Source organism: Octopus bimaculoides, chromosome 7 (assembly GCF_046866305.1).
Source record: "Octopus bimaculoides isolate indiv1 chromosome 7, ASM4686630v1, whole genome shotgun sequence".
NCBI classification, from domain to species: domain Eukaryota; kingdom Metazoa; phylum Mollusca; class Cephalopoda; order Octopoda; family Octopodidae; genus Octopus; species Octopus bimaculoides.
The window spans coordinates 57555790-57572733 of NC_142934.1; the positions used below are offsets into that span (position 1 = coordinate 57555790).

Here is a 16944-nt window from a genome sequence, read left to right on the forward strand (position 1 = left end):
CAGATTGATACTAATGAGACATACACCTAGAGAGACATACACCTAGAGAGAAATACATGTAGAGACAAGTAGATAAGCATTGTAGGCAGATAAATAGCCAAGTTGACACATATACAGAGAGACAAGCATACAGGCATGAACATAACAGACAGACACATGCAGATTGATAGATAGATTAGTATTTTTCATTTATTTTTAAGAATGTACATTAGATTTGTTTCATATGATGGAAATTAGCATATGATATAAATTTAAGTACCGTTAGTTCCATAGATTTGTATTAGATCTATATATGAAAGCTTTTACAAATTTATGAGCTCGTTTCATTCTGGATGTTGGCAATAAATACATATTTAGATTGGACGATAAAGTTGTTAGAAAAACCCATTTATCATGCACTAAAAAATGACATACAAGCAAAACACATTACAAATCAGATATTCTGAAATTACCCCGAGAGTAATTTAAAATTTCTGCACAATTTCAGCTTTCTCTAAGCCTTTTCTGGACATTTTGAAACTTCTCACCATCATAAAAATAACTTGATATTGTTTGCTGTTCTTTTATGTTGGTGACAAAAGATGTTCAGAAGGGATTTGGGACAGCTTAAATGTTCATAAGAGGTTTACAGGAACTAAAATGTTCAGAAAGTGCTTAGAGAAGCTAAAATGTTCAGAAAAGACTTGGGAAAGCTAAAGTATTCAGAAAGGGCCTCGCGAGAGATTAAAATGTCCAGAGCAGGCTTGGGGGAGCTAAAATATTTAGAAGAGGCTTACAGGAAAGGGCAGACGAAATACTGTTAAGCATTTCGCCCGGCGTGGTAACGAGTCTGCCAGCTCGCCGACTCGACAGACATAATGACTGTGCTTATAGGGATGATCTGTAGCTGAACACAACATCACCAGCGACAACAACATTTAAAATAATTTCTCATGAAATCATACCAAAATTTTTTCTCACCAAAACGGGTGGCGCCATACACCTTAATAAAACAACGCAAGAAACTGTCAACATATATTCAGTGGATTCAAAACAGTTAATTTCTCACACCGGCCTCGTGAGAAATTGCAACTCTTTTCCTTCTTCACACATGATCTTCTTTATCCATGACCTGATGGACGACCAGTTCCACTACAGAGAGCTTGCCAATCCCTCAGTTTCAAATTAGGTACTTAAAGCTGACTTTTTTCTACTCTTTAATTAGCTTCACACAACGATATTTGTGGGGAATTCCAGTAAATATCAAACAAGAAAATTATATAAGACAAAAATATAGACTTAATCTCCATCGTAGCCTCTCACACGATAGAATGTCGACAAAAACATGCTCATGCGTGACTGTGTGATAAGAACTTTGCTTACCAGTCACTTAGTTCCGGGTTCAGTCCCACTGCCTGACATCTTGTGCAAGTGTTTTCTACTATAGCCCCGGGCCGACCAAAGCCTTATGAGTGGGTTTACTAGACGGACACTGAAAAAACCCTAGTAACCACACAAGTGCTTTTCTCTGACTATTCTTTCCTTTTACTTCGGACCTTTCCTCTCTCCTCTTTCTGACGACGAGCCATGCTCGAAACGTTATACACCCCCCTCCTTTTTTTTCTATCTTAAAGTGAGCATTAACCTAATACATTCACTGTGCTGGTTTGTTTTTATTTTTATTTTCGATTGCCTATATATGCACATACATGCATACATATATATATATACATACATACATACATATACGTATGTATGTATATATGTATGTATGTATGCATGTATGTATGTATACGTATGCGTGTGTGTGTATATATATATATGTTTATGTATTTCTTTATGTATATAAGTGAGTGTATGTGTCTTTGTTTTCGTCCCCCAACGCCGCTTGTCAACCGGTGCTGGTTTGTTTACGTCCCCGTAATCTAGGGGTTTCGCAAATGAGAGCGATAGAATATGTACCAGATAAAAAATACTGTTTCACATTTTGATATGTCGTCTTCATATTCGCCATTAACTTCAACAAAGATGTAAACCACAAAAAAATAATAATAATAAAAAACATGCAGTATAATAACACCTGGACGTTCTCTTGGCCCTCTTCACTTTATTCACCTGTAGAATAGCTTGTATTAGAACCAAGAACGATACCAACACTAAACCCCAGGTACATGATACAAATAAACACAAGACAATACAATCAACAAAACTCTCATGACACATGGGTACTTACCAGCTCTCATCTTGACTAGCTTCCGTTATTTTTTTCGGTAGTAGTAGTAGTAGTAGTAGTAGTAGTAGCAGTAGTAGTAGTGGTAGTGGTGGTGGTGGTGTCACTTGTCTAGGCCCGAAACTGTTTTCGTAGGCGGTAAATGGATAGCGGATAGAAGTGATCCCAGTTCATCTCTGGTTGCTCACGTTAACACCCTCTTGTTATTGGTAATAGTCAACAGGGTTCAGTATACGAGTCCGCGTATAGGGGAGCCACTTTACATGTAACGAGAAGCAACCAGAGTCAGGTTGTCCGGTTTGTTTCTGGTTCCGGTATAAAAAGTCGTTTATGTCATCGGAGAAAATCCACTGCGTTTGTTGGTTCAGACGACCTCTAATGTTTGTCTATTTTGTCTGTCTCTAAAACCGCGTGCGTGCGTGCGTTCGTGGGTGCATGTATGTGTATGTGCGTGTGTACCTGCTTCACCGCCTTCGTCTCTTTCTCCCACTTTCTTTCTCTTTCTAAAATTTCTCCCTCCTCCCTCCTTTCCTTCTTTCTCTGACTTTTAATTTGCTTTTCCTCTTCCCCCCTTATTTCAATATTCTTTCACTACCTTGTCTATATCTATCTATCTGTCTATCTATCTATCTGTCTATCTATCTATCTATCTATCTATCTATCTATCTATTGATAGATAAGCAGTACCTTTATACCATTCTATTTATCTATATCTCTCCATATGTCTGTCTATCTAATCTATTCATTAAGTTCTCTTTCTCCCAATCTACCAAGGTATTTACCCCCTCTCTCTTTCTCTTTTACAAATTCTCTATCTCCTTTACAAACTCGCTCTCCCTTTCTTGTTCTCTCTCTCTCTCTTTTACAAAATCACTTCCTTTCACAAATTCAATCTCTCTCTCTCTCTCTCTCTCTCTCTCTCTCTCTCTCTCTCTCTCTCTCTCTCTCTCTTACAAAATCACTCCCTTTCACAAATTCATTCTCTCTTTCTCTCTCTATCTCCCTCTCAAACACACTCTCCCTCTACCCACTTCCTATCATTCTCTAACTTCCTGATTATCGTCTGTTTCTCTCCAAGTCACCAACAATACATAAATCATTACAACCAACACCAGTAGTTCCACCACCTTCGCTACCTTAACTCACTCTGAGTACTGATTTTCTCAAGTTGTTCTCATGCCCTCTATCGAAGTTCACTTCCCTTCCTACTCTACATTCCTTCTTTCCTTCCGCTATTTTCTTTTTCTTTCTTTTTTCTTACTGTCGTTTTCTCTCATTTTCTTTCTTTTCCTCATTCCTTTCTTACTTGTTTCTCATTTTCTCCTTTTCCTTTTCTCTTTCTCCCACCTCCTCTTTCATTCATGCCTCTCTTTTCTTCCTTCAAAGTTTAAGGCCCATACATTTCACAGGAACCGATACATTTCATATATTTCTCGCAAGACCTCGCCTTCAATCACCAATAAGCTGTCACTAGCACCACAAACTACAGCAGCAGCTACTACGACCAGCATCAACACTATACTCTATCTAACACATTCCATTGACCACCTCTATCCATACAACCACAATTGGATTAGATATAGGATGAATCCTCTCTTCGACTTCTACCTGCGCCCCATTATCTAATACGTATGGTTATGGTGAAGTACTAACTAAATCAACTTGATATTTACAAATTAAACCTCAATTTTAAACACACGCTCTCCACCCCTCTGTCTCTTACACATACACATAGTTGTCTAAAGTGGAGGCGCAATGGCCCAGTGGTTAGGGCAGCGGACTCGCGGTTTCGATTCCTAGACCGGGCGTTGTGAGTGTTTATTGAGCGAAAACACCTAAAGCTCCACGAGGCTCCGGCAGGGTATGGTGGCGAACCCTGCTGTACTCTTTCACCACAACTTTCTCTCACTCTTTCTTCCTGTTTCTGTTGTGCCTGTATTTCAAAGTGCCAGCTTTGTCACGCTGTGTCACGCTGAATATCCCCGAGAACTACGATAAGGGTAAACGTGTCTGTGGAATGCTCAACCACTTGCACGTTAATTTCAGGAGCAAGCTGTTCCGTTGATCGGATCAACTGGAACCCTCGACGTCGTAAGCGACGGAGTGCCAACAACAACAGTTGTCTAGAAATAAACCATACTATACTATTCAACCATTTCAAATGATTGCTGGCTTTCGATTTCTACCTCTGGCACGAAACCATTTAGTAATTTGGTTATCATGAGAATATATTAATAATACCTAATAGTAATCTTTTCTTTTCTACTACAATAGGCACAATGCTTGAAATTTTAGAGGAGAGGGATTTGTCGATTAACTCGACACCAGTACTTAACTGATATATATCTTATCGACCCCGAAAGAAAGAAAGAAAAAAGAAAGAAAGGCAAAGTCCACCTCGGCGGATTTTGAACTTAGAACATAAAACCGGAAGATATGCTTTATAACGTAATGACGAACGAAATGCCGGAAAGCATTTTGCCCGGTTTACTAACGATTCTGCCAAATAATCCTTTCTACAATAGGCACAAGGCCTGAAATTTTGGGGGAGGGGAATAGTCGGTTACATCGACCTCAGTGTTTAACTGGTATTTAATTTAATAATAATAATAATAATAATAATAATAATAATAATAATAATAACAACGATAAGCTGAGCTGGCAGACTCGTTAGCACGCCGGGCAAAATGCCCTGCGGTATTTCGTCCGTCTTTTCGTTCTAAGTTTAAATTCCGCCGAAATCGACTTTGCATTTCATCCTTCCGTGGTCGATAAAACAAGTACTAGTTGAGCACTGGGGTCGATGTAATCGACTTACACCCTTCCTCGAAACTGCTGGCCTTGTGCCAAAATTTGAAATCAATGTAAATTGAGAATCTAGAAAACCTTGAAGCCTGCCTTATCAGCTTAATAAACATTTGAAGGTAACAAGGTGACACCGCACCAACACCCTCCCACAACTCTTTAACGGTCAAATCAACATTTTCAAACAATATTCCTATAATCGCTAGTATAATAATATACGAAAACGATAGCATCAAACACCGTAAGAGAACGTCACTAAAACCTACTCATCCTCTACAACGTAAAACACACAACAGCAAAATCCTAGTTTCCCAGCTAAAAATAAATAGTACACCACTTGGAATGTACGTTCCATAGTACTCCTAAGAGCGCAAATAAGAACAATTTTCTGTCCACTCACAATTGGACAGAACAGCTAGATTGTATAGAATGTCGCCTCTCCAAGGACGTAATGCATAAAGCATGTTGATATTGAAATATATTATACTGGATTGTGGGGGCGCAATGACCCAGTGGTTAGGGCAGCGGACTCGCGGTCATAAGATTGCGGTTTCGATTCCCAGATCGGGCGTTGTGAGTGTTTATTGAGCGAAAACACCTAAAGCTCCACGAGGCTCCGGCAGGGGATGGTGGTGAACCCTGCTGTACTCTTTCACCACAGCTTTCTCTCACTGTTACTTCCTGTTTTTGTTGTGCCTGTAATTCAAAGGGTCAGCCTTGTCACTGTGTCACGCTGAATATCCCCGAGAACTACGTTAAGGGTACACGTGTCTGTGGAGTGCTCAGCCACTTGCACGTTAGTTTCATGAGAAGGTTGTTCCGTTGATCGGATCAACTGGAACCCTCGGCGTCGTAAGCGACGGAGTGCCAACAACAACAACATATACTGGATTAAAAAACACTTTTAAAATCAGATACATCTTGCACAAACACTCATTTACATCCAAAGACAATTAATTCGAGTAATCTCAATATGTTTGAAAGTTGAGAGACAACAGATTCGAAATTGTTTCTCGAACCTAAAGCATTATGCATGGAGGAACACTGTACACCATCGGAGAAAAATGTTGCATATTATTGCCATCCGGAAAGTTCCATATCTGACACTCAAATCCTTAAATAAAATGATCTGAACTTTATTTCTCAGTCAAAGTTCATTAGATAGGCTCCTCGAAATAGTTAATACTTTATAACATTAGTTTTCTCCACCATAGGAAACAGAGCACAGGGATACTCGCAGCGAAGAGTACTCTCGCTAGAGTACGCTCTATTGACCACTGGCCACTGAAGGAAATCTATCTAACAATTATTTCTTTTAACCTGCACCAAGTACTCCTTGTTGTTATTTATGTTACCAGAACTTACGCACTTAGGGATAAACTAGAAGCATAAAACAATGAATTGTAAGTTGCTTCCGAATATATGCGTTGAGTACTCTTTCTCACATGTGTGTGTGTGTGTGTATGTGTGTGTGTATACGTGCGTATGTATGTGTGAGTGTGTGTGTGTGTGTGAGTGAGTGTGAGTGTGAGTGTGTGTGTGTGTGTGTGTGTGTGCGCGCGCGCGCGCGCGTAACACACAGGCACCTGCGCACATAAATACAATTTCTATAACTTTCAAAATAAGTCAAAACATTAATAGCTATTTTATTGAAAAGATGCTCTCATTGTGAGAAAAAATTTACAGATTTTTTTTTCAGTTTTATTGAACGAAACGATTTTGAGATGTGAATTTTATTCGTGTTTTATTTTTTCCTTCAGATCGTGGGAATGTCATATTTTTACAAGAATACTATAGCAGGAAAAATGACCTTGGTAACAAATTGGCTGTAAAACAGCTTTATTACTATCACACTGCACCTCACAAAATATGTCTCTAGTGTCACATGGAGGCTTACACAATCTGAAGACAACATGAACAGGCTATCACACTACACATTACACAGACACAACCAAACTTCCAGACAACATTCCGCACGATGTTCTCAAAACATTACATTAACAACAGTACACGACACACGCGTTCTATCACACCGAAACAAAATATATTCATACTGCCATTATATGCCCTCCACCAGTGGTTCTCAACCGAGGTCCATATGATCCCTGGGGGTTCATACAAGATTTTTAGCGATCCACGCGAGCAAAATAATAAATTGGGGACTCAGAGTAGTATATTAAGGGTCCACGAAAAACAATTTGCTTTCGATGTACTTATTGCAAGAAACAGCAAGATTTCTTTAACGTTTTACAACCCACACAACCTACCCAAGTTAATGTATAAAAAGCAAAATAGGAATTTTGAAAGAAATATCTATTAAACTAGTTTTTAGACATCGAATGGCTATGGAGGTCCACCAGAGTAAAATAACAATCAGAAGGATTCATAGGTAAAAAAAAAATGGCTCTATACAATATACCCAGTGTGATGTAGTTCAGTCTGGATTCCATCGTTCCAGCATTCAAGCTTAAATGAGTTTGTATTGGTACACTAATAGTGAGATCCCAAAACCCAGTTCTGTGAAGTAGTGACGTAGATTACGTAAAACGTCTATGCCTGCCCTCAACTGTATATGCTAACTACAGACCTTCGTTTAAGTATGAGAGTATGAACTTACCTAAATTGTTGTAATCTTCAGTATCCTCCGGATCTGGCACATCTGAGAGAAAGTAATATGAAGGTATTTCCTGGATAGGATTGCTAACATGTAATATCTCTGCATCTGTGGGTATATTCGAAACGTCAGTATCCAACACTGGAGATATTTGGTCGAAATGAGGCTGCTATGGAAATGTAAAAAAAAAAAACATACATTATGTGTGTGCGTGTATGTTTGTACGTCTATATGTATGCATATTACATATTATATACACATACATAAGTCTAATAAGAATGGCAAAAATTGCGAGAACGAGAGTGGAAAAGAATGTATTGTAAAATTTACCGTACCATATTTCATTATGAAAATTTTACAGATAATTATTCCGAGTATTATGTGTGTGCGTATATATATAGGTGTGTGTGTGTGTGTGTGTGTGTGTATGTAATTTTTGGGGACTAATGGGTATATATCAATTAGTGTATTGAGTAAAGCACGCTCACAGTTTGGGCTACCTGGTTTCATCCACGATTGGGCTATTTTTCCCCATAACGGACAGTTGCAGGATGGGTCGAAAAGTTCGTCGTACTGAAAAAAGACTAGTGCTAAATCTACTTTCCGTTTCCTTCATCAATTATATATATATATATATATATATATATATATATATATATATATATATATATATATATATATATATGCATACACTCAGCTAATAAGCATGAAGTCTTTTACCGACATGCTGCAAAGTTCCGATCTACAAGACCTGCTCTTTCTGTGACTTTTATACAGTAACGGCAGTCATTTCGGTGATGGCTGCCATCGTGCAATCTCCCTATCAGACTCTCTCGTCTCACTCGGGTCTCCAATTCTCGTTACTCATATTGTATTTTACATGCAAGACCCAAACTAACCCCTAAGCTCCAGAATTTCCTCTTCCAGAACGTCGTATCCTTGTACTTCCGTCTCTACTCATGTATTTTAGGTTGTTTTTTTCTTGCATCCGCAGTTTATAACTATCCAAGGGGAATATCAATTGCGCCGACCTCATTGTTCTGGAAGAGCCTCCGACGGTAACGGATACACCTCCTCCCTCGAGACTGAAGAAAAAGTAAAAATAAATAAACAATAATAAAAACACACACACCACACTCACCATATACATAAAAGCAAAGGTGAATTATTTGTTAAAGACTAGGGTTAATTGTCGTCAAGTATTTATCCTGCGAATACCTCTAATGTTACGTATTTTCGTTACCTTTCACATGATAAATACAGCGATATAGAAAGGCAGCAGATAACGTTTCAGTGACACAAAGATACAAAAAAATCCCACCAAAATCTAATGCATTACCTGATGATTATATCTATAAATGTGTGTGTGTGCGTATGTGTGTGTGTGCGTGTGTATGTGTACAGATCTATCTATCTGTCTATCTGTCTATCTATCTATTTGTCTGTCTGCCTGTCTGTCTATCAGTGTGTCTATATGTATGTATGTATGTATGTATGTATGTATGTATGTATGCATGTGTACATCCATATTCATAACATTTCATTATGTCAAGATAAAATTACGATAACGTATAATATATATATAACTATGATTAAGCAGGTGATACTGAGATATAGATTCGCAGTTTAACAGGTATATTTGTGATTATTTTTTTGTTTTGATGTAGCTAAGAAAGATACGCGCGCGCGCGCACACTCTCTCTCTCTCTGTCTGTCTCTCTCTCTCACACACACACACACACACACACACACACGCACATACACTAGCACAGTTTCTCTTCCGTTGAAAGACGGTGAGTGATGCGTAAGAGTTAAATTTTTTAAATTTCATCGACCTTTTCAGTTTGGCTACCATTTTCGAAAATTCAAAGTTTATTGAAAATTTTAAAATTTGGTACATTAATGTAGTTTCCCAAGTTGAATCTCTGGAGATGTTTCACTTTTTTCCAGAATTTTTTTTAAAAAAGAGTTATAAAGGTTTAAAGTTTGACAATTTTCACCCAGTCGGAAAACAGGATTTGGAAGCTGTCATTTTATGCGTAAAGTGTTTTATAATGAAATTGTAAATAAACCAGCTTCTGCTTTACGCACGACATATAACACTTATTAACTTTTTTTATAACACGAGAACTCATTTATGTGCGAGAAAACACGTGTTGACAAATATTTTCCACTCATTGAGGTGGTTGTCAGATGTGCTAAAAACAGCAGCCTAATAGACCTTAAATCATGCATCAAAATTTTTTTGTTTCATTTTTGGACAATTGCATGAATTCCCATGTGTACAATACATATTCGCAAAATTTTTCTGAAAATACCAAAAGATTTAGAAGCTATGAGGGCTTATATGGCGTGCGTAGAGCAGAATTTTCTAATTTAATTTTCTAATCTAATTGATTAGATGACAGTTGACAATACGTGCTGTCACGCACAAAAAGATAGCTTCCACATCTTGTTTCCTGACTGGGTATGATTGATCAAACTTTAAACCACTATAACTTTTCTAAAACATTTTTCTGAAAAAATTGAAATAACTCCAACAATTCAGCTTGGAAAAGTATAATATTGTGCCAAATTTTAAAATTTTCGATCAGCTTTAATTTTTGAAACTAGATCCCAATAAATTTTTGGGATCTAGTCGGTTTGGCAGCCAGCATCAATTCTGTTCGAATTAATTTTATATTCAGTGTAATGATACACTTTTATTGGCTAATGAATGACGTGCAAAGCATTTTCGCTATAAATCAATAAGTAAAGAGCAACTAGCAATTAAAGTTTGAAAATGTTGATAATTAATCTTAGCCAATCGTCAGCCACAGGCACATTCATGCGTATTTCCTTAGTAACAAGCGGAACAAGAGAACTCTTTTTGCGAGAAAGCACGTGTTGACAAATATATTGAAACCACTTGTTTTACCTATCTGTTGACAACTGAGCATCTAAATTTATGTAGCACAGGGGATATGAAAACTGTGATTTGTACCTTTCGTTTTCAATGAACTGGTCAACAAAATGTCTTTCTAAAATATTTAATTTGTAATGCGCTGTTTTGTTTTTAGATGAATCTTTTTAAGTTCGAACTATTGCATTACTCCTTTACTCTTTTACTGGTTTCAGTCATTTGACTGCGGCCATGCTGGAGCACCGCCTTTAGTCGAGCAAATCGACCCCAGGACTTTTTCTTTGTAAGCCTAGTACTTATTCTATCGGTCTCTTTTGCCGAACAGCTATGTTACGGGGACGCAAACACACTACCATCAGTTGTCAAGCGATGTTGGGGAGACAAACACAGACACACAAACACACACACACACACACACACACACACACACATATATATATATATATATATATATATATATATATATATATATATATATATATATACATATATACGACGGGCTTCTTTCAGTTTCCGTTTACCAAATCCACTCACAAGACTTTGCCCGGCCCGAGGCTATAGTAGAAGACACTTGCCTAAGGTGCCACGCAGTGGGACTGAACCCGGAACCATGTGGACTGATAGGGGGATGGAATTAAATAACAACAGCAGTTGTCAAGCAGCGGTAGGAAGAAATAAAGGCACAAAGACACAAACGCGCGCGCGCGTATATACAGGGTGCATAACGTATTTGAGAACATATCTTTTTGGGGTCATTACTGCACTTTTTTGTTAACTCTGTATAATCTTTGTTTCAGAAAGTAATAATTTCAGGCCCTCAGCTTACTCAAGACTTGAAGAGGCATGCTGTCATTGTGGTGTTATAAAGGCTGAGCATAGCGATTTAGAAATATCTCGATTTTTAAAAGTTACCAGATCTTTCGTCTGCAAAGTTTGTAAGGAGTTAGAGACTGATGATGGAAACGTATCACTAGTATCAAAAGCATACAAAACATTCTAAACGCACTGAAATCGTCGAAACACCTGAATTTATCCAACAAGTTCAACAGACCAATGATTACAATCCCAGAAAGTCCATGAGGTCAATTGCAAAAGATCTCCATGTGTCAGAAGGAACAGTCAGAAATGTTGTCCACGAAGACATCTGATATAAGTTTTATATGATGAGGAAAGGTCAATTTGTTAGAAAAAGCAAAAGAAAATCACTACAACAGATCTAAAAGGTTCTTAAACAAACTGAAAAATCCAGCAGAAGAATGTTTGATTTGGTTTTCCTCAAACGAGAAAAACTTCGATCAAGATCAAAAAATTAACAGATGAAATGACAGATGGTTATGTGCAGACCCTTCTGAAGTTCCAAGTGTTATGAATACAAAATTTCCGGCAACTGTCATGGTTTTAGAGGTTGTCAGCAATGAAGGACATGTGATGCCTCCTTACTTCTTCCTACAAGGCCTTAGAGTTAACTCTGCTGCCTACATTGAGGTCCTGGAAATAATTGTTAAGCCCTAGATAGACAGTGTATGCAATGGAAGGCCATATCTGTTTCAGTAAGAGTCTGCAGTATTGCACATGGCTCCAGTAACACAGGAATGGATGGCTGAAAATTTTCATGATCACATAACCCCTAACATTTGGCCTCCTAGTTCCCTAGATCTCAATCCATTGGACTATTACATGTGGAACGTTGTTGAGAAAGAGGTCAATGAACACACCCATAACACCAAAGATTCTTTGAAAGTTGCCATTGTCAGATTAATGTCCAAAATGAACCAGGACCATTTCATTCAAGCATGTAGATGATTTAGATCTCATATAGAAGCAGTTGTTGAAACTGAAGGTGGCTTTATTGAATAATATTATAGAATAGAAGGTTTATTTTTATCCTCATAGTATTTTTTTATATAGAAAGTTATTATCTGTTATTATATATTTGTTTTTTTTTTATAAACATAAATCTGTCTTCAATTATCTTACGCACCCTGTATATATATAACTCGTTATATATAATCAAAAGAAACTATATAATCAAAAGAAAAAGTAAATACAGAATAAAATGGCTGTTTAACAAACTGAAATATTTAGAATGAGACACCGTAATACCAATACATACATACTCTGTTGCAGCAAATCAAGGTAAGTATGAGAATGTATAGAGAGAAGTCTAGGCAACGGCCATATTTGAAATGACGAGTGTTAGGGAATTTCCGGTCATATATTGACTGAGTTACTATTCTTGGTTTAACCTGCTTCTTTTTTCGGCTCTGTTTGGTTACGCTTAATACTGTTGCTTGAGCTATTGTTGCTTATGTTGCTGTTGTTGCTAGTAATGATATTGATAGCTTTGTTGAATTTGTTGTTGTTATATGGTTTAAGCAAGGTTGTTTGCAGAGTGATTATAGCCCTGTGGAATATAAACGAAGAACAAAGCCAATGGAATGTGTCGGAGTCTCTACCTTGATCTCACAGCCGTGTCAATGTTTCTCAGTCACAGTAACAGAATGAGGGAACGGAGACGGCTATAAAAAAAGATTGTCCTTCGTCAGATGCTTTTTCACACAAAACTCAGTCTTCTCTTTCTTTCTTTCACTCTACTCCCCTCTCTCTCTCTCACGTACTCCACCTCCATATATATATATATATATATATATATATATATATATATATATATATATATATATATATATATTTATATATATATATATATATATATATATATTTATTTATATATACATATATATATATGCATATATACATACATATATATACATATATATTCATATATGTACATATATATATACATATATATACATACATATATATACATACATATATATACATATATATATATATAGATATATACATATATGCATATATATATATACATACATATATATATACATACATACATAAGTATATACATACATATATACATATATATATATATATATATATATATATATATATATATATACATATATATACATATATACATACATACATATATACATATATACATACATATATACATACATATATATATATGCATACATATATATACATATATATATACATATATACATACATACATATATACATACATATATATATACATACATATATACATACATATACATACATACATACATACATATACATACATACATACATACATATATATATATATATATATATATATATATATATATATATATATATATATATATATATATATATATATATATATATATATATATATATACTTATATACTTTCGCTTTATCGCTTTCTCTTTCTCTCTTCTCTACAGAACACTGTCTTCTTTTCCTTCCTCTAGTTCCGTCTTCTCCTTTTACTCTCATGCACATACACTTCTTTCTTCCCTACCCTATCGCCCTCTAAATACACACATATCCTCTCTTCTCATACATGAGTGTGCGTGTGCGTGTACGCACATGTGTGTGCGTGTGCGCGCGTGTATAAATAATGAATATATATTGAAAATATAAATGTGGCTGTGTGGTAAGAAGCTCACTTTCCAACTTCCCAGCCGCATGGTTCCAGGTTCAGTCTCCTGAACCTTGGGCAAGTGTTTTCTATTAATAGCCTCCAGCCGACCAAAGCTTTGTGAGTGTATTTGGAAGAAGGAAACTAAAAGAAGCCCGTCGCGTATATATATATATATATATATATATATATATATATATATATATATATATATATACATATATTTATATGCGCGTCTTTGTGATTGTCCACCCACGACTACCGTTTGTCAACCGGTGTTGGTGTGTTTACGCCACTGTAACTAATCGGTCCGGCTAAAGAGTTCCATAGAATAAGTACCAGGCTGAAAAAATAAAAGGTATATGACCTGAGCATATCTTCAAATGAAAAAAAATATACTCTTGGATGTTTTATTTTTATGGATTCATTGTGGCAGACTGCTATAATATCCAGTCTGCTATAATGAAGCCATATATATACATATAAAACATCGGAGGGTATATTTTTTTTCCACTCTGAAGATATTATGGTCAGGTCATATAAATTTAATATCTACTTAATATTTACTGAGTATCAATTGAAACAGCTGTTAGGGAAGCTGATTAATTTAGTGTTAATAATAAACAATTATTAACTTCCCAATCTCCATTTTCTTTTTCTTCTTTTATATGAATATTAACTATATGTTTATATATATATATACCAATTATTTAAAGGAAATTAATTCCATCAAAATACTAGGTACTGAAGCAGTATTTCCTTTAAATAATTGGTATATATATATATAAACTTCGAGATACCTCATTCTACCGCCCTCTGCCCTCCGACCCCACGCCCAGCTACCAACAGACTGTGTCCTCCACTATCCATGACCTTAGCCTCTCCTCCCGTCTCCCCGCCACCGCCTCCAACCTTATTGTTCGCACCCCACGCACCCCCACCATTTACTTCCTCCCCAAGATCCACAAACCGAACAATCCTGGCCGCCCCATCGTCTCCGCCTGCAACTGCCCCACCGAGCTTATCTCAAAATACCTAGACCGTGTCCTCGCCCCCCTAGTGGCTTCTCTCCCTTCCCACATTCATGACACTAACCACGCGCTTCGTCTATTCAACTCTTTCTCTTTCCCTCCCGGCCCTTCTAAGCTTCTCTTCACTCTAGACATCCAGAGCCTCTATACAGTGATCCCCCACGACGAGGGGCTGCGTGCCCTGAAGTTTTTTCTAGACCAACGCCCCAACCCACAACCCGACACCTCCACACTCATTCGTCTGGCCGAACTTGTCCTATCTCTCAACTGCTTCTCGTTCGCGGGAGATATCTACCAGCAGTTCTCGGGAGTGGTCATGGGGACGAGAATGGGCCCCAACTACGCGAACCTCTTCGTTGGTTATGTTGAGGCCCAAATATTCTCCAGTTTCACTGGTCCCACTCCCGAACTATACGGTCGGTATATCCACGACTGTATCGGTGCCACCTCACTCTCCCGCGAACATCTTGACTCGTTCCTCTCTTTCGTTCAATCTTTCCATCCTGCCCTCCACTTCTCCTGTACTGTCTCTGACACCTCTGTCCCCTTTCTCGACATTTCGGTCAGCATCCTCCACTCCGCCCTTAGCACCTCCATCCACTACAAACACACAGACTCACACTCCTATCTCAACTTCTCCTCCTCCCACCCTAGACACACAAAACTTTCTATCCCCTATTCCCAATTCCTCCGTCTACGCAGACTTTGTAGCGACAGCCATGACTTTGAGACTCAGTCTCAACTCATGGCTCACCACTTTAGCCTGCGTGGATATCCACCCACCACCATCCACACCGCCCTTGCCAGAGCACGTTCTGTGGACCGTGCATCTGCTCTCTCCCCCCGAACCCGCCCTGCCGTTTCCCGCCTCCCTTTTCCCCTCACCTACCAACGCTCCATTCTCCGAGCTTTTCGGCGCCTCCAGTCCGACCCCTCCACCTCCCACATCTTCCCTAATCGACCCCTCCCCTCCTTCAAACGAGCCCACAACCTACGGGACCTCTTGGTCCACAGCTTCTTCCCCAACCCAACCTCCCAACCTGGCTCGTTCCCCTGCTCCCGCCCACGCTGCCGCACTTGCCCTTACCTCTCCAACACCACCCTCCTCACCAGCACCCATCACCGACCCTATCGCATCACCGACTCCTTCACCTGCACGTCTACCAACATCATATATTGCCTCTCCTGCTCTCTCTGCCAATCCCTGTACATCGGACAAACGGGGCGCCGCCTGGCCGACCGAATCGCGGAACACCTCCGAGATATCAACGTCGGCAATGACACCCCATCTCTTACATCCACCTTCCCCTTCTCCCTCCTCGTCAACACCCTCTCATAAGCTCATCCCACCACACCCCAACACACTCCTACTCTACCTTCCCACTCCACCCCATCCAATTCCTTACACCCACCACCCACCCCTACGCACAGACCCCTACCTCTACCCCACCCTCAGCCTAACCCACACTCAACCCATGCCTTCCCCACCTCCCAACACCCTCACATCACACCACACCAATACCCTCGCATCACACCACGCACACACTACAACTGACCAACTACTTTCTCCCTTTCTCCCTTCCCCATTTTCACACTACATACGTCAAGATCACCAGCATTCTACCTCCCACACACAGCCCCTCGTTCCCGATCACCGTTTGTTATCTCCCCCTTTCTTAGCTCTCCTGAAATAAGAATTTCTAACTTCCGGTCAGTCATTGTTATGATCGGCCATTATTATGATTGACCGTTGACTGAACACTATTCAATTTTTTTTCTCCGTGTTTTTCTCCTTGTCTCCGTATTCTTTCTGTTGAAGAGCGTAGCTCGAAACGTCAAAGACTTTCCGTATTCCCGAGCGTCATACTAATATATAC

General features: G+C 38.4%; 1 protein-coding gene across 6 annotated transcripts in view; it reads right to left on the reverse strand.

Moving 5' to 3' along the window:
* LOC106879046 (apoptosis-stimulating of p53 protein 2) overlaps positions 1–16944 on the reverse strand; it is a 252795-nt gene that overhangs the window by 186234 nt on the left and 49617 nt on the right. For 4 of the 6 annotated variants that reach the window (XM_089355355.1, XM_089355356.1, XM_089355354.1 and 1 more), the window contains one exon: positions 7632–7797. In XM_089355355.1, coding sequence (XP_089211481.1) covers positions 7632–7797 — 166 coding nt within the window. Of the gene's footprint in view, positions 1–2212; positions 2670–7631; positions 7798–16944 lie in introns of those variants that run through there. The other 2 variants (XM_089355357.1, XM_089355358.1) reach the window with 2 other exon arrangements.